The sequence below is a fragment of the Prenolepis imparis genome, unplaced genomic scaffold, assembly GCF_030444845.1.
Source record: "Prenolepis imparis isolate NDT839.2.m4 unplaced genomic scaffold, iyPreImpa1.0 SCAF_10, whole genome shotgun sequence".
Taxonomy (NCBI): domain Eukaryota; kingdom Metazoa; phylum Arthropoda; class Insecta; order Hymenoptera; family Formicidae; genus Prenolepis; species Prenolepis imparis.
Window position 1 is genome coordinate 10,460,507 of NW_028141168.1, and position 18,165 is coordinate 10,478,671.

General features: G+C 32.0%; 4 protein-coding genes across 6 annotated transcripts; 1 reads left to right on the forward strand and 3 right to left on the reverse strand.

Annotated features, from left to right (window-relative positions):
- Positions 1–828: 828 nt before the first annotated feature.
- On the reverse strand, positions 829–4,773 carry Cmtr1 (Cap methyltransferase 1). 2 transcript variants are annotated; one of them, XM_083048903.1, is made up of 4 exons: positions 4,440–4,773; positions 4,118–4,168; positions 2,008–4,021; positions 829–1,751 (listed from the first exon to the last, which is right to left on the reverse strand). In XM_083048903.1, the coding sequence occupies exons 1-4, from the start codon at positions 4,474–4,476 to the stop codon at positions 1,268–1,270; spliced, it is 2,586 nt and encodes an 861-aa protein (XP_082905029.1). In that variant the 5' UTR covers positions 4,477–4,773; the 3' UTR covers positions 829–1,267. The 2 variants fall into 2 exon arrangements, with proteins under 2 accessions (XP_082905029.1, XP_082905028.1); XM_083048902.1 differs by having other exon boundaries at positions 830–1,751; positions 2,008–4,168; positions 4,440–4,772.
- A 612-nt stretch (positions 4,774–5,385) lies between these two features.
- Positions 5,386–8,175, reverse strand: LOC145942249 (zinc finger CCCH domain-containing protein 15 homolog). The gene is made up of 7 exons (XM_083048792.1): positions 7,827–8,175; positions 7,452–7,659; positions 7,106–7,344; positions 6,800–7,003; positions 6,521–6,695; positions 6,245–6,439; positions 5,386–5,972 (listed from the first exon to the last, which is right to left on the reverse strand). Exons 1-7 carry the CDS (start codon positions 7,893–7,895, stop codon positions 5,863–5,865), a joined length of 1,200 nt encoding a protein of 399 aa, XP_082904918.1. The 5' UTR covers positions 7,896–8,175; the 3' UTR covers positions 5,386–5,862.
- Positions 8,176–8,535: 360 nt separating this feature from the next.
- Eif3e (eukaryotic translation initiation factor 3 subunit E) lies at positions 8,536–11,553 on the forward strand. Of its 2 annotated transcripts, none has more exons than XM_083048789.1 (9): positions 8,536–8,729; positions 8,798–8,914; positions 9,042–9,203; positions 9,331–9,453; positions 9,530–9,762; positions 9,859–9,976; positions 10,281–10,492; positions 10,581–10,818; positions 11,305–11,553. In XM_083048789.1, the coding sequence occupies exons 1-9, from the start codon at positions 8,583–8,585 to the stop codon at positions 11,332–11,334; spliced, it is 1,380 nt and encodes a 459-aa protein (XP_082904915.1). In that variant the 5' UTR covers positions 8,536–8,582; the 3' UTR covers positions 11,335–11,553. The 2 variants fall into 2 exon arrangements, with proteins under 2 accessions (XP_082904915.1, XP_082904916.1); XM_083048790.1 differs by having other exon boundaries at positions 8,537–8,729; positions 10,581–10,844.
- Armi (probable RNA helicase armitage) lies at positions 11,454–17,613 on the reverse strand. The gene is made up of 8 exons (XM_083048788.1): positions 17,449–17,613; positions 17,136–17,355; positions 16,030–16,905; positions 15,021–15,915; positions 13,967–14,829; positions 13,150–13,722; positions 12,823–13,071; positions 11,454–12,734 (listed from the first exon to the last, which is right to left on the reverse strand). Exons 3-8 carry the CDS (start codon positions 16,873–16,875, stop codon positions 12,390–12,392), a joined length of 3,771 nt encoding a protein of 1,256 aa, XP_082904914.1. The 5' UTR covers positions 16,876–16,905; positions 17,136–17,355; positions 17,449–17,613; the 3' UTR covers positions 11,454–12,389.
- Between the last annotated feature and the right edge of the window lie 552 nt (positions 17,614–18,165).

Genomic DNA, 18,165 nt, shown 5'->3' on the forward strand with positions numbered 1-18,165 from the left:
TTAACAGTATATTAAATAACAAATATATATATATTACAATTTATTTTATTAATATTATGTTTAATGAAATATAATTCTTGTCAATATAATAGATAATTTGTACCTCAGAAGCATATATACACAAAACAAACATTTTATGAAATTAAAATAAAATTATTACTATTACATAACCAAATTTTAATTTGCAAAATAGGAGAGTAATTTTTCTATTCATTAAAATTTTTTTTAAATATGTAATAAAATACAGAGAAAATAATAAATAAGTATAAATTGTAAATAACATATATTGAAATTTAATATAATTAGCATATAATAGCTTTCGAAATTTGTATGAAAAATTTCTTATAAAAAATTTATGTAAAGATACAATCCACACACATTTCTCTTTCCTACTTATCAGATTGCGGACTGACAGACACTTTAAAAGTATGTCTGGTGTGGTTAAAAAATGTTCTCCTATATTAGCGTTGAAATGCACATTGTTTAAGGCACATGTGCGTAATCATTAATTCTTATAATAATATTTTGTTTTTTTTTATTTTGTTTACAATATACAACTATGTTTACAATAATTATGTACAGATTAAAACAATTATCAGAACAATCATTATTCGTTAATATATTAATATAGATTATTTACATAATTGTTTCGACATAAAAAAATACATAATCACAAAATCGTATAAGAGATCGCTCTTATATTTTTCCTATCTAAAAAAATTATTTTTTTTAATTTTCTAAATATTTTCTAACAAATTCTGTTCAATTTCCTATAATTTTTAAGATATTAACTAAATGAAATTAAATGAAACTGATACACAAATTACTTTTGATCAAAAATAATGTTGAAAATAAAAAGACTGACTAAAATAAAATTGAAAGGAAATTGAAAAGAAATTGAAAAGAAAAAGTTATATGCATATAAGTTTGCATAATTGTACAATAAACAATGATAAATGTTTCAAATATTTTGCGATGGATTTCTCATTATATAAACTAAAAAATATTATATATATAGAAGATGCAGTCTTTTAAATCTCTTATGTCACCCTAAAAATGAAAATTTACTACACCATAATTTCTTAATAACTAAATTTCTTAATATTTTCTAATAATTTTTTTTAAAATTTTGATAACATTTTTGAAATATTGACTATTAGCTGAAACTATGGTATAGTAAATTACAAACTAAAAGAATGTGTTAAAAAAAAATACTAAAAAAAATTTGGTAACATAAGCTTACGATATGTACAATATAATACATGACTCAGACATGTTGCGGTGGACTGATCATCTCAAGTAAATTGTTCATATTCAATGCACCATCGCTAGGCCATGTCCAAATAATACGTTTCTCGAATGCTTGTATAAAACTGGCTTCGGCTGTGCGCGGTCTATTATTTTGACCGTTTCGGGTTTCGTATTCTGATTTGTTAGTAGCCTCGTTAGAGACATAAAAATGTTTCGTTTTTTGACTAAGATGACGTGACCAAGGTTGAGCGATGCTTGATAAGAAAAGTACGCTGTTGAATGTATAATATACAGGTTCCGTATCGTTGTCGTTCTCACGTTCCAATAAACTCTTTGGCCACTCAAACGTAATGGGAATTTTCATACGACGTTGCGCGGGACGCAATCTCTTCTCTATATCCATGGGATTCAGCATGAACATCGGTTTAGGGCGCACACATACGTACTCGTTCGGAAATGGTTTCCACAGTGCGTCGCAAAATTTCCTAATAGATCTATACCTGTGACAGATATTGCAGAAAAATATTAGATATAATTAATACAATGACACTATTTACTTGTAGCAAAAATTCCTCTTTAGTAACTACATTCTATTAAACTTTTGCTTAAGAGTTTAAATCAATAGTAATATCAATAGTAAATTTATTTGTATCCATTTTTTAAGCGACATGTTACTATATTAATAGCTCAGAGCATGCAATTGCTGATAGCTTAGAATTTTCTATTATATTTGATAAATAAAAGAGATTTTCTTACCGATCACCTAAGTATCGTTTGCTTACATCTTCTCCACCAAGCATATAACCATCCAAGATATGTAACGAACGTGTCTTGGAGAAGTGTTTTCCTGTCCATGTTGCTTCATATACTAGTTCGGCGTATACAAGAGTATCAGGTGGCAGTTCTATCTGTACATCACCAATCGTTTCCCACTTGCCTTTTGTGTAGCGAAACACTTTCCGTCTTCCCAAACCCAAATAAAACGTTGCTGCTTTATCCTCTTCGACATAGGGACCTGAACCGCAGGGCATGCAAAACCAATTGTATGGTCGATTCAATATACTTTTTACATTATCGCTTTTCAGTTTCTCTGCTTCGGATCTCATGAAACATTCAGAACTGCATTCAGAACGATTTAAAATCTCCCGTATTTTATCTTGTGGTCTAACGATTTGCGGCCTCACGCGAGTTTTATCGAGTATATTCCAATAATTTAAACATTCCTTCCGCATATCCGCTTGTTTTGGCTCGGTCAGCATCGGGTCCTCGCAAAAAGCCGCGATCTTTAAGAGTCCTATTATCTGTTTTTTTCCTAGAGCATCGTTGGAGCTTCTCAAATACGTTACAAACGCCTTATCTGCTTCCAACACGTCGGGCGGTACTAGTTGAACTACATCGTTGCTGTCATTTCTCGATAGAAGTAATTGATTAACATGAGAAAGATAAAACATTACTGCTTCTGTATCCAGTTTTTTCCTTTTACATATTAAATAACGTTCCGAATTAGCTGGTCTAGAAGTATTGGGCTTAAAGATACAAATATTTTCGAAACATCTATACATTAGATAAATAAGTCCAACGCTGAAAGGTGTAAACAAGTCGAACAATTTTGTCACAAAGTGTCCACCTGGCCTTACTATCATTAATGCCACCAAGCACTGACACAGATATAACTGTTTAGACAGAATCTCTTGTATGTTTTCCTGACCTTCCACAGAGAATCCTCCATCTGACATCATAAAATGTACACCATTGCCATATGTGTGTTTCATTACCAAAGATCTAAATTCTTGCTGATTTTTTGGGTCAAATACGTCTCCGTTGCCTTTAGAACCGTAGAAAGGATGAAAGGTTTCACACGGGCCTGCAAAAAACTCGTCCAATGTAAAGTCATTTTCGTTCTTTAAAGTGAATCCAAATCCTTTGGCGTGCCATTTCTTTCGAGATAAAATATACTCGCTGAAACCTCCTGGACCAGCACATACATCGGCGAAGTACATTAATTCATTGGGATGTAAACCCTTTGGCTTGGTAAACATAAAATTACATGCTCTGTCTATATTTGCCATTTTGACAGCTGCACGATTCAAAAAATTGGCAGTACGAATAGTTTCATAAGGATTCGAACGTGTTCTCGCTTTACGCAATTCAACTTTATCCAATTTGTCAAATACTGTTTTCGACATGATAATTTGCTCTAAAATCTCTGGATTGCAAAACGTGGTTTCGTCGTCTATGGTGAGTTTCTTCCGTCCTAATTTTATCCAATTCATTATAATCTCACTCAGAAGCATATGAGAATGCACATTTGGTAACCATTCGATATCTTCCATAGCTTTAATTTCTTCCTCTTCAGGATCCCATTTAAGACTTGCTTCCTTGAGACCTGGTACAAAATGTCCAAATCCTCTTCGACCTCGTTGTGTAATTGCTTCTATTGGTTCTACGCGACCTTGATCATCTTTTCCAAGACCTTTTCCTAGCTTGTATCCCATTTTCACCATCATATTTTGAGCTTTGGATGTATGAGATACATTGTTTTTGCTTTTATGATTAAATATTTTTGATGACACAAGAAATTGAGTATGTTTTTCTTGCTCTATATTATTAATTGCATCTTCATTATGTAATTTTCTTCTTTTATTCTTCTGATTGCACATACTTTCACCGTGATTGTTAATATTCATTTTGAATTCATATGTTGACGAATTACTATATTGTTGATCATTGTCATCAGAAGAGGAGGAGTGACTGGATATTTTTTTGTGATCTAAATAATTATCATCGTTATCAAAAGCAGTCAGTATTTTGTGTATCTCAGAATAATGGGGACTTTGATGATCTTGAGAATAATTATCAAACGAACCTGCTGTTTTCAAATTAATATCTTCATTACTCAAAATGCTATCGTCCGTGCCTAGAAAAGAAACAAATTAAACCAATTAGACTTTGGAGTTTTAGATCTAAATATGAGAAAAATGCAAAAGAAACGGGTAATTATGAAAGAGAAGGGCTTTCTTATCGATTTGGTTACTTTTTTCCTAATTGAGAGCGACAATTTTAACTTGCAGATTCGTGTTTTACGCACCAAGATACACAAAATTGCGAAGTTTCAACCAAATCGGTGAGAAAGCCCCCTCCTCTCCTTTATTATAATTACCAAGAAACGGAAGATAAAAGATACTTACTGCTATCCATTTTTGTTGATGTCAATTCTATTAACATAGGTAACACTTTTCTAAAAAAGTATAATGTTCTATAAAGAATTCTAGCTTATAACCGACTAAAATAATCTAGAATCTGGAAACTTATTAACTTCACTTTGCTCAACTGATAATTATACTGTTAATGATAAATGGGCAAAAGAAATATAAAATAATTAATAAAATAAGAGAATCAAGCAAATATTGAGTCTAAGCAAAGAGCACAGAAATATGTTTTAATACACGTCCTATCTCAGCCACGGCTAACAACGGTGTGTAATGTATAGCGTCGTATAGTTTGTGCGAAATGGCGATGTATAACGGAAGTAGATGGCCCTGATCGCCAACCTCATAATAAATCGACCAATCACAGTCCAACGTGCTTGACTGTCATTGGTCTAGCTCTTTTTAGGGCTAGAGGCTCTTTTGTACCGGAAATACCAACGCATAATTCAACTTATTGTTCGAATTTTTTTCATGTTAGGTTATTTTTCTCAAATATTCTCGAATTTTCTGGAATATTCTACGAATTTTAGGGCCGGAGCACAGACCTTTGCATAACGCATAAAGAAATCAACCAATCAGAGGGTCCCCAGAATAGAAATGAAGAGCTCTGATTGGTTGAATCTCTTATGTTTTATACATTATGCGTTATGCAAGCTGTTCCAGCCCTTACCTATTATGAAATATATATATATATTACCATAAAAATTGATTACTTTAAATTAGCACAGACTAGTTATATTAAATTATTACACCATGAACAAATTTTTGAAATAATCGATTAAGTTATAATTTTTATTTTTTTATCTATATTTCTAATTAAAATTACATTTATAAAAAATTTTGATAGATTAATAAATTTCTAGTCTTTATTAAAATTCTAGAAATTTTCTAATCATTAATCAATCAGTTAAATACAGCCAAACTTTTTGTTCTACTAATGTACATCAGCCTTTTATTATATTTAGTTTTTCTCTATTTTTTTTTATCAAGAAAAATCATATATGTACACAGGAGTGTTATAAAAATAAGATATGCACATGTGTATTATTTCATGTGTAGCATTAAATATTTTGATATTCACAGATAATCATTGGATATAAACTCGATATTATAAAAAGACAAATTCAAGAGCGAAGATAGCAATTGAATCAACATCGGATTATTATGCTACATATCTAGGTATCAGGTGGTTTATGCGAGACCAGCTCTTTGTATACGTACCCGAATACACAGATTGAGCTGCAATTGATGATACAATGTTGTGTGAGAATAGGATGCAAATTATATTAATATACAATACATCACATTTGAGACTGGTTATCTGAGTGATACGTATTAAAGGAGATAAAACACAGGAGCAACATGATGTAGTGAGGAGAGATGCACGATCGGGACAACTGGATTACTCCTCCAAGTCCAGGTCCCCCAATTCTTCTTCTAAACCCTCTAAATCTTCTTCTATGAAAAGATTTTCGTTAATAGCTACCGCTGCGGCACCGTCTTCCACAGTTACTAGAATAGAAATTTTTATGTTAATATTACACACTCAACAATACAGCACTATAATTAATATACATTCATTGTTCACATTTTGTGTGCGAGATAAAAAATGTCTTGTGTTTAGAAAACCATAATCTATCGATTACAATGACAATGATTATAATTTATGGGCTTCTAAAATTGTATTAGTCTAACTTATACATAATTTACAAACACTTCTAAATTTGAAATGTTTTACTAGTAGATTATGAATATATTAATATAATAGTTATAATTATAATAACCTGTAACATCTTTATCGTTATCGGTGATACTGTTGACCTTTAATCGATCTGCAGCAGCCACAGTGATACCATTACTGTCGATTTCGCTAGCTTCAAAAGCGAGACGTTCCATATCGAGTTCTCTATATTGTACATCTTCGAAATCATCTTCTTCGAGAACATAACTAGATATTGCTTCATCTCCTTCGTCGATACCTATTAACACGATTAAATAATAATTTAAAATTTATTATATTAAGAATTTAAGCAAATTGTATCTCGCAAACAAGATCTTACCATCTCCCATTGCAAGATCTGGATTAAAGTAAAACATTTCTCTTCCTGATATGCCAATTTGGCGACCAGCCTTATAATCATTTCTTTTCTTCTCTTCATCTTTGATCGCCTGTTCTTCTTTTTCTTTCAATTTTCTCTTTTTCCAAGCCAAGAATGTCTCCAATGTTATCTTGGTCTGTTAAAATTTTGTATTGCATAAAAATATAATCAGAATATTGAGTTTTATGTAAAATTAATTTTTGTATAAAATTCCTTATATATTTAATGCAATATTCATACCTGATGAGGTCCTAAATTGGCTCTTTCTCTTTCTATTAAATCTTCCAGGGAGATTTCATCCTTCTTGTCTTCCTTCTTTTTATCTTTCTTTAAGACAAATCCAGGAGGTAAAGCATGCCTGTAAATGCACTTCTGACCGGATGGACACTCCCAAAACCAACCATATTTTGACTTTTCTACTGCTTCCAAGAAGTATTTGCAGATCTAACGAGAAAAAAACATTTTTATTTCATATTATTCTTTCTTGAGCAGAATTTTAAATGATTGATTTTTCAAGAATGCTAGTTAATTCTTTGCACAACTTACAATGTCAGTAGTAGGACGATTGCCACCACCATGTTTCTTCTCTACAACTTCTTTCAGCTTATCTTCATCCCATTTATCCATTGTATCCTCTTCCTTATCATCATCTCTCATATCGCAATACAATGAACGTTTTTCAGCTTTTCGTTCAATGCTCAAATCATGAGAGAATTTACATTTATCTCCCTTTGTACATTGTCCTTGTTTAAAAAATGCACACACAACAGACTTGGGATCTATGCCTGTAAATGTTGTTTCATTGTAGTATTTTTTTTTTTTTTACTTGAAAGATACATCTATTTTATATAGTATTTCATAAGTTCTCTTACTTCATCAATATATTCAGTACCTTTATCTATCTTTTGTATTTGAACAGGTTTGAAAATAAGCGCCAATTCTTTTTGCTCTTTTAGCTTTTTTTCTTTTTCCAATTTTTTCACATTAGGATCCTCGACCTTGCGCGGATTTACGCCGCCCGATTTTACTTGTTTTTCAACTTGCTGAATAAATTTTTGCTGCTTTGCACCCTTTTTGTTTTTTATACCAAATGTCTTGTCCTTGAATAAAAGAAGAAAAAAGTCTAAGTATTAATAAAAACATATATTTCATACATATTAATAGAAGCTAAAACATAAATTATAAATCATAATTCCACATTTCATTTAAGAAACATGTGGAAATCTAAAATTTTTTGGTTAGAGGTGAAGTCGCGATCGCTTCTTACCTCGATAACCTTTTCCTTTTTTTTTTGATCCGCTTTCTTGCTCGGCGCTGGTGCCTTTTTCGGTGGCATTTTTAAAAAAATTCGAATTTCTCTTTAGTCAATAGAAAAACGTCTAAAATTCTAAGGAAAGTCACAAAACCTCCATCCCCCACATTATTTGCATATCAGTGGTTCTCTCCCAATCCCAGGGTAGTGAAAGATTTTTTCACGCATGCGCCTTCATCACTCTTGTTGATAACTGACCATTTTTTATTTATTGTTAAAATAATATTTTAAAAAATACAGATATTGCTTAATAAATTAATCGGGCTTGATCAAAGTGATCCTTAAATTCACGAAGAATGTTTGATTATACAGAATAGAAAATCAAGGCGACATGTATATGTATATGCAGTGCCGTAACTAGCTTTTTATATGCCCTGGGGAAGGTTTTATTTTTGAGCCCCTTAATTTTTTGGGGGGAAAAATAATAATAAAGCAAAAATGATATAACAATTGTTTATAAATAATTTTTGTGTACACAAGAAATAAGATGAGAAATTTAAAATTTGCAAATATTATTATATTTGAACAATTTTTTGTTCAGTTTTATTTCAAGACCCCCTCTTCGTTCTGGGCCCTGAGCCTGTGCCCCTGTTACCCCTGCCTAGTTACGGCACTGTGTATATGTATACGTCATTGTATTGACGTCACTGCGCTACGCATGCGCGAAAAACCCGGCCCATTTGGAGTGACCGTCCGTCACGCACGCGGTAAATGTCTCCGTCTCTTGTCGTTGACAACGCAATTAACGCGAATATAACGGGAAACACAATGGCGAAATTCGACTTGACGTCTCGTATAGGTCAATATTTGGATCGACACTTGGTATTTCCTCTGCTGGAATTTTTGTCGGCGAAACAGGTACGAGGAAACTAGAACATTGCAATGCGGTGTGACGTTTTGGTTATGTCACATGTGATATGTTGCAGATTTACGACGAAGATGAGTTGTTGCAAGCGAAACTCAATATTCTTAGTAAGACAAATATGATTGACTACACTATCGACATTAGGAAACAGCTTTATCCAAACGTGGAAGTGCCGGAGGTACGTTTTACTGTGTTACACATATGCCATTATAGGAGCGTACAAGAATTGTGAAATTGTGTAAGAATTGCAATCATGTATGCATATTCTATGATGGTCGTAAGTTAGAGCAATGTGTTTGTTGCAGGAGATAAAAGCCAGACGTGCCGATGTACTCCAAGAGCTCAGTGTACTTCAGAATAATGTCTCTGTAGTCTTAGCTCTTATGAATAACGAGGAAGTTATGAAAAAGATGGAGAACATGCGTGATTCCAAAGCACTTAATAATTATCTCACCCAAGAATCAGATGTAGGTAGAATATACTACATTAAATGATAAAAAGATATTAGATCTACTATGTATCGAAATGATGAAATATTGAGTAAAAAAATTTACTTTATAGATTTAATGATCTAATTCTGTTTGTATTTTGTAGTTTAGGGTAGAAATGATGGATAGCTTTGTAAAGCTAGCAAAATATCGCTACGAGTGTGGCAATTATTCTGTCTCCACATCGTATTTATACTTTTATATGCTGATTATGCCCCCTACTGATAAGGTATTATTAGTTTTTCATAAATTGAAGTATTTTTTATATAATATGCTATACTGAAAAATATATATTTAATTTCTAGAACTACTTGAATGTCTTATGGGGAAAATTAGCATCAGAGATTCTTGTACAAAATTGGGAAACAGCACTGGAGGATGTAAACAAGTTGCGAGAATACATTGACAGTAATGTTATTGGCAATTCACTGCAAGTATTACAACAACGCACATGGCTCATTCACTGGAGTTTGTTTGTGTTCTTCAATCATGTGAAGGGCAGAGATCTCATTATCGAGATGTTCCTCTATCGGCCACAGTATGTGGCACAATTTAAAAAATATATATAATGATAATTTTAGTGAAAATTGGTTTATAAAAGAAGCTAAGAGATGCTTTTAATATACTGTTACAGTTATTTAAATGCTATTCAAACAATGTGTCCACATATACTGCGTTACTTGGCTGCTGCAGTTATTGTCAATCGTTCCCGGCGTTCTATTTTGAAGGATCTTGTAAAAGTGATACAACAGGTAAAATCTTAAAATTATATTTAGCATTTTTATATAAAGCATATGAAATTGGTCATTCATCACTATTTGTGATCAAGTTTTTTTTATCAAATAGTTAATTCTAATTAAATCAAATCTGTGAAAAAGAAAAAGATAAAATATATTTAATTTTGTTGAGAAAAAAAGGATTTTAAATTTGAGAAATTTATAATTACAAGAAACTATGCAAATTTTGATGCTTGCTCCATATATTAGTGAAATGTTCTATATACAGATAAGGGAAGAGAGAGAGATATTTAACTAAAATTTTTCTTTTTATATATAGGAATCTTATACCTATCGAGATCCCATCACAGAATTTCTCGAGCATTTGTACGTCAATTTCGACTTTGATGGCGCTCGGCAAAAATTACAAGAATGCCAGACTGTTGTCTTTAATGACTTCTTTTTAATTGCTTTACTGAATGAATTTGTAGAGAATGCACGATTAATGATTTTCGAAACATTCTGCAGAATTCATCAATGCATTAGTATCCAGTATGTAAACCATATTTTTATATTATATTATATGATTGCAAAAACAACATTTCTATTAATATTTATCAATTATTTTTATTTTTTATAGAATGCTTGCGGAAAAATTGAATATGAAGGCAGATGTAGCAGAATGCTGGATTGTGAACTTAATCCGTAATGCACGCTTGGATGCTAAGATCGACAGCAAATTAGGACACGTAGTAATGGGTGGGCAACCAGCGTCGCCATATCAGCAATTGGTCGAGAAGATTGAGACTTTGAGCGTACGAAGTGAGGCACTAGAGAATCTAATTGAGAGAAAACTGAAAGCAAAAAATCAAGACCCAGTAAGTATAGTGTGGAACTAACAGAGGTCAGTATCATTCACAATCATATTACGCGCACAGTATCATATTTATTTAATAATTTAATGCATAACTTGTGATAAATAAAAAAAAAGATTTATATATCTTGAATCATAGATATATATATACTAATACACAAATGTATTAACTCAATGCTTCAAACATAATTCATTTAATTTGTATTTAATTGTATCTAAAATCTAATTCAATTTCCTTGTAATTAACATATTATTTCAAGATATGTTTATTTATATTTTGTATTTCACAAATGCAAGTTATGTTGAATAATTATCTTTTTGTTATATTTTTGTCCACCTCCTTCTCTCCTTCCTTTGTTTAGCTTTATCAATTATTATTTAAAGAGATTTTCTATATCATTTTGCTGTTACATATAATTGTTATAAGTTTGATACTCTGAAATGTATTTTCCTTGCATTTGTACAATTCAAACATTTGTTTTCGTTTTAGTATCAACACTCATGGAATTTGGATTTGTGACAACTTGACACAACATGGAGAAGTAATATCTAAAAGAAGTATTCCAACTCCGACTATAACAACTTGAGATGTAATGTGTCTCAAGTTTAAAAAAGTAATGACAATTTCACAACTTGACATTATGAATGACGAATGTATTTTTATTCGCTGGTGTATTGTCAATATTTTGGAATTGTTATTTGATATTGTAACAAATAATAAACAATCTGTAACATTTTATACATATAAGAGAAAGTATCACATTTATATAATACCCTGTATATAATACCCATGTCTCTATAAATGATACTTTTAGCTTACGAGTTCTTACACTTAGGACACATTAGTGCGTTCGTGGCGATAAGAAGCGACATAATAGCCGATTTAACTTCATAAGAGTGAAAAGTTGATTAGTATAACGCATTGACATATCTTGCTTGCAAAAGTCAAAAGAACATCTATGACTATAAAAAATCTATTATTACAGAAAATGTTTGTGCATTGAATAACTCGTATATTATGATTCACAAAATTAATAGTACTGTGGAATAAAAAAAAGTTGCTTTATTATGATTGCGAACAGTGGCAGCTATATTTATTGTAACATTTTCATTGACAGGAATATAATTGTGATATATTTATCTCTAATAATTCAGAATGATTATTCTCCAGTCTTTTTTTTATATCTTATATTTAAAATATTTTACGCTAACACACAAAGTTTTGAAAAATAAAAAAGTTGCATATTTTAATCAAAAATTGAAAAATATCATTTAGCTTCTATTGATTAAATATTGATGGTTTTGTCATAAAATAATGTGCAAGAATTACAATTTGCTAACCACTATGTTATATATATTATTAATATATTATATTAAATATAAATATATACATAAAATATAATGGTATATATAATATTTATATACATGTGTTATATAACATATATAATATATATACCGTAATGAGATTAGCAAATTGTGATTCTTGCACATTTCATATTATAAAAAAACCATTAAAATTTTATATATGTATATATAAAATATAAGAATTATAACTTCGAATTATATTGCGAGATATTATATGAAATCTATCATATGAGGAGATACGAAATTACACCCTGTATATGCATCATTTTCGGTACAATACATCAGAATATTTCTCCAATATGGATCTGAAGAGAGTAATTTCGGATTTCCTACGATAATAAGCAAAGCACGTGCACGAGTAACCGCAACATTAAGTCTTTTTGGCGAAGCGATAAATCCTAGTGCATGCTTAATGTCCTCGTCAACTAAATCATCGCATGATCTGACAGTCGATAGAATAATTACTTTCCTTTCTTGACCTTGAAATCCTTCCACACTGCTAATTTTTGGTAATTTAAGATCTAACTCCAATAATAAATCTCTAATTTGCGATACCTTAATTGGGAGAAAGAGTTTTTTCGTAAAAGAAACAAGGTGATTTTTATAATAAATGATAGAGAATTGTTTTAAAATATCTGTTTACCTGCTTTTGATAAGGAGTTATAATTCCTACATCATCCGGTTCAAGCCCATATTTGTATAGCTTCAATAAATAGAGGTAGACTTGTGTTGCTTCTTCGAGATTGTACCAACTTGGGCTGTCAGTATCTCGATGATTCTCACCATTGACTCCGTGAAAAACTACAGCCGGTGGTGATGATTCATATCTCTGAGGTAGCTCCGCTCTCAACATTTCCAATAGTTCAGCTTCTTCACTGTTTTCGGATGATATCTAAATAATTAAACAAATTGCAATTAACTATAACGTAATACACATTACATTTTAAACAATAATTTGCACATGGCATACTTGTGGTTGTAATTCCGAATCGTAAAACAGCGAATTTGTTAAATCCAATATCTCCGGTAAACTTCGATAGTTCATAACGAGTTTCGTAACGAGTCTGGGATCGTAACGGAATTCTTTGAATCCTTCCGGATCTTTTTGATAAGGAAATTGCTGCAACAGTCTCGATAGGAACGATTCGTCGAATCCAAAATGTGCCGCTAATTTACTGTGCACGACAGGTCCGAGTTGCATCGGATCACCCGCAAGGATCACTTGGCCATTCTCGGAATGAATGAAATTCAAGGGAATCATAATCTCCGGCTCGGTCGCTTGACCGGCCTCGTCGACCAGAACGTGCGAGAAATGTCCACGGGGAAAACCCATGTTATACAGTATTCCCAATGTAATGCAGGTGCCGACGGTAATTCTATGACGACCCAGAATCGACATGGTGCAATTCAATTTTGGTCCATTCTCGCGATGACAAAAACGATTGACCGAACCCTCCTCGGCTAAATCTGCCGTAGCGCAATAAGGTAGCAGTCTTTCAGGAATAGAATCATCATTCAGGCAATGACGAGCTATTAGTCGAATCTACGGCATAACAATATCGAATATACAATGATTATAAACGCAAGAGTATGCAATAAAGAATAAAATATTTAACGATTTTTTATTATTTTTTTTTTTACTTCTATTTTCAATCGATGTCAAAATTTTCTTAACTTCGTAAATGGAAATTTATTTATTGAGGAAATAAATATATAATTAGCAGGATTTAAAAATCACACCGGATCATAAAGCATTAAAAAAGGATTTACATAAAAAGAAGTCATACCAAATCACCAGGCTTGAGTATGTTGCTGTCCAACAGACGTTCTGTTATTAAATTTGCCGAACTGTTTGATGGGGTCGCTACAAGAAGTCTGCTTTCAGGAATCACAGCTAGAATTTGTAAAATCGTCTCACACAAAGTCACTGTCTTTCCTGTTCCAGGCGGACCAAATATCACATAGGGTAATGGACGCGCTAATCCCTGTATTATGTTCCTCACAGCTTCCTTTTGATAATAATTCAATTTTTCATTGAACCAATTTAATTTCCGTTTTTTTATTTGAGCAATATATGATTCTATTTCATTATCGCACGCAATCGTTTCATCTGGTTTCCTCGAAACTGTGGTATTAGCTATGTTAATTTTACTATTACTGGTATTCTTTGGTAAATTTGTTTCAAAATTCTGATTTATTTCTATGCTTGCATTCGATGTTTCTATTTCTTCAAGTGAGGATGATTCAACGGACTTAACGTTGAAAAGTCTTTCTGCTACTGAATGTCTTCGTGGAGACATTTTGATTATGTTATTGAAGCCTGACAGACTGTCACTGAGAGAAATACTATTAGAAGATTCGTTATGTTCGTGACAAACTTGCGTGTGACTGGGTTTCTCCTCGATGTCATATTCTTCCAAATGAAACTGTGGCTCTTTTTCCACCACTTTGGTAGGAAACAGAAAATCAGATCCGAGACGATTAATGGCTAAGTTGACAGCATTGTGACAACGTTGAATAGAGGTCTCTGAGCATTTAAATGTCACCTGACAGTCCTCTCTATCGTACTCTTGATGAAACTTCTCATTAAATTTCAAGAAAATTTCATTGCCTGTGATTCTGTGAATAAATCCCTCGTATTTTTTCTGTCCTATGTTATAAAGAAAAAATGAAAAACATAAGTATAAATGTTACGATAGGTCAAAAATAATTTTACAATTACTTTATTTTATCTGGATATACTATTTGTAATCCAGTTTACATTGTTTACAAATTATTCTTATGCATATAGGAGTAAGTAGATATAAAAAAGTAGATTTTTAAGTCTTTTAAATATATTACCTTGAGACGTATCCCATTTGAAAGATACTATAGCTCTATCACCGACAATAAGAGAAGGTCGTTTTTCCGCTAATCCTGGTACTTCGAGTGCAAGATAATCTCCGTGTCGTCGCATAACTGCGCTTTCCATATTATATTGTTGCAAGTGGAGCTTTTGGTGTATTTCCTCGAGATACAATAAAATGTGAAAACGGTCCTTATATGTATGAAAGGAAAGCGGTTTCAGAAGACAAGGTATCTGATTTCCAACAGCGACTTTCTGCTCATTCAGCGATTTCTCACTCTGCATAATATTCAGAACTGCGTCCCAAATATATCGCGGTACTTTGAATATCCCGTTACGTACTTTGATAAATGCAGGTGCTTTATACGGCCTTACACCAGGAATACATGTAGTCTCGTTTAATTCATCCAAATCAGCTATGTTAATTTTACGATACTTTTTTTGTCTACTAGACGCGGAATCAGTCTTTTGTGAAATGTTTATGTTTATCGCATTGATAGTTATATAAAATATTCTACCGATTTTGAAATCTTTAAAATTAAAGGTAAATAACTCCTCGGATATGCCGACAAATTTTGCTTTACATTTGAATGTGTATGTAACACTTTCAGAAGGTTGTATTACTGTATTAATATCTGTATTTAATGGTGATTGTAATGACAACTGAGATTCAGTCTTTTGCAACACGAAAGAGCCACCCCGTAACACGTGAGTATAACTGCCATTATTTCGTATAGAAACTTTCAAGATGCTTTCTTCTTCTATGTTCAAATTGAATTTCAACTCATCATCTATGAAAATTCCATATTTGTTTTTTAATAAGTCATCGGTATCTGCTAATATTGAAGAAATATCAGTTGTGACTGGTGATTTAATGGATTTCTTTGAAAACTGAAAAAAAATATAAGAAAATTATTCAGAAATTATATTATATATATTATATATAAATATATGTGTATATGTGTGTGTGTGTGTATATGTATAAAATGATATAAATTCTTTTACCTGAATTAATGGAACTATGGTTAGTGATCTCCAACTGTACTGTCCTTGATCGCTTTCTATGCTATCGCTTACGACTTTATCACCAATGCAAGGAATGTAACCTGGCTCACATGCGCGTTTGTGAAATATGACACACTTATCAATTACTCCCACTTCACTTTGTGGATCATATTTCGATACCACTCCAATATCTAGTTTAGATCGTAACGATTTGATTCTATCCACTTCTAAGACTTCACCACTCAAATCTGTAGAATTGCCATTTAATTCGACCAAGGAGTCTAATGTTAACCAATCGCCGACCAGGGGAATAAAGTCGGATTGCACTTTGCTTAAATCAATACGAATATTATTCGGCTCAACAAAGGCGATTCGGCCTTCGCGTTTCGTTACTTTGGCGACTACACTTCTTGGTATCATACGAGTGTGAATTATGTCTTTCTTTGATTTGGCATTTGAATTATCCCAGGCGTCATCTATCACATAGATAATTTTTCGTACTTTTGGCTCCGCCTTCGTATCTCGCAGATATAGCGAATAGTAAATTTCATCACCTACTTTCAGATTGCTGGTCATTTCATCATCTTTTTCGTACGCATAGCAATTATCTATGAGAACATGATCCTTAGCAACATAAGTGATACTTCCTGTTTTGTAATAACATCCTTCTTCACCCAGTGTTCCTTTTTTCTCTATATTCTTTTGTCCCTTTGCATCCACATCTGCATCTTCTTTTATATACTCTATACGAGATATGATCTCATCTATGTTTTCGTCTTCCTTAGTTTTATCCAAATGTATAAAGCTTAGAGCATATCGAAATCCCTTATAGATTAACGACAACATATTTAATTTCTCTGACTTCTATCCAAATACCTGTAAATGTAAATTGATAAGATCTAAGCATTTTATATGACGTTAAGCTTAGCGTTTAGGTTTCTTCATTTTTTGAAATTGAACTGATCTCTATGCTCTTGCTAGCTAACAGTATATTTAATAATGTAAATACATATTAATGTAAATACATATTATATTAAAAAAAAAAAAAAAAAAAAAACAAAGGCACAAGAAAGTCAGAGGATAAATACTAAAAAACAATGATTTACCGGTCTATGGGCTGGTATCTCCACTCCGTCGCCTTAAGATAATCTAATTCCTTTCGCAAGGATTGTACGCGCTTAGCATGCAGCTCTTTGAGAAATTGTTTACGCTGCTTTTGCTCCTGTAACTCGGCTTTCATCTGATTTAGAATCTTGGACGTTTGAGTCGCACTAGATGTTAGTTCCGAGTCCTGTGATTCCGATGTTCTCTGTCCCGTTGAATGTCCTAAAGTGCTCGGCGATAAAGTGGACGAATTCATAATTTGAATTGTAACTCGAGTCACGCTTGCCTCTTGTTACGATATTAACCTAATCTAACCTTAAACGAGAGTCTTCATAATACTGCATATTTGCACGTAAAAGAATTAGGACTCTTTAAAAAAAGGTTGCAAAACGTTATGTTAGAAATAAAGACAGACTTCCTTTTTAAATAAGCAAGAGAAATGCGTTTATTTGAAATTCTATACCATTCCTCTCCCTCTCTGCAAAGTTGCGTTCGAAAATCTATTCCTCCAAGTACAAAACCTTTTGATTGGCTAAGATTCCTTTGTCCTGATTGGTCAGTCAAAGATGAATAGGTTTGCGAACGCAACCCGGAAATTTTTAAAATTTTGAAATTTTATTGATAGAGCATAATTATCATCACATGTATTGAACGATTAATAATTATTTTTTTAATGAAGAAATTGAAAATTACCCAAAATATCTCTCCTTTTTGAAGAAATTATCGATAAATTTGAGCTATTTCTTTCTCTTTATAAGCTGTCCCCCATGTACAAAACCTATATACAAAAAATCATTAAATTAATTAAAATTCGAATGGCAATTATCATCTTTTTATTTTTAACAAAGTTTTTTTTAAATAAAAAATAGACCGCAATTTTACAAACATATAGAAACAGAAGTTAAAAGAAGGACTAAAGAAATGAAAAGTTTTTCCAACATTTAGTATATGATTAGACTTCTCTCAATTGTTTTTCTTTAACATTAATTCACAAATAAAAATCAAAAGAATATTTCACAAAATTACAATCAA

Coding starts and splice junctions, on each gene's coding strand:
- Cmtr1 (XM_083048902.1), bottom strand. CDS start 4,476: ATGTTAATAGAATTGACATCAACAAAAATGGATAGCA. Junction 4,169..4,439: donor ATCAACAAAAATGGATAGCA/GTAAGTATCTTT, acceptor TTTCTTTTCTAG/GCACGGACGATAGCATTTTG. Junction 1,752..2,007: donor AAACGATACTTAGGTGATCG/GTAAGAAAATCT, acceptor TATCTGTCACAG/GTATAGATCTATTAGGAAAT.
- LOC145942249 (XM_083048792.1), bottom strand. CDS start 7,895: ATGCCACCGAAAAAGGCACCAGCGCCGAGCAAGAAAGCGGATCAAAAA. Junction 7,660..7,826: donor AAAAGGAAAAGGTTATCGAG/GTAAGAAGCGAT, acceptor CTTTTATTCAAG/GACAAGACATTTGGTATAAA. Junction 7,345..7,451: donor AATACAAAAGATAGATAAAG/GTACTGAATATA, acceptor CAACATTTACAG/GCATAGATCCCAAGTCTGTT.
- Eif3e (XM_083048789.1), top strand. CDS start 8,583: ATGTCTCCGTCTCTTGTCGTTGACAACGCAATTAACGCGAATATAACG. Junction 8,730..8,797: donor AATTTTTGTCGGCGAAACAG/GTACGAGGAAAC, acceptor GATATGTTGCAG/ATTTACGACGAAGATGAGTT. Junction 10,819..11,304: donor AAGCAAAAAATCAAGACCCA/GTAAGTATAGTG, acceptor TTTTCGTTTTAG/TATCAACACTCATGGAATTT.
- Armi (XM_083048788.1), bottom strand. CDS start 16,875: ATGTTGTCGTTAATCTATAAGGGATTTCGATATGCTCTAAGCTTTATA. Junction 13,723..13,966: donor TACTCAAGCCTGGTGATTTG/GTATGACTTCTT, acceptor GTTATGCCGTAG/ATTCGACTAATAGCTCGTCA. Junction 13,072..13,149: donor ATTCGGAATTACAACCACAA/GTATGCCATGTG, acceptor TTAATTATTTAG/ATATCATCCGAAAACAGTGA.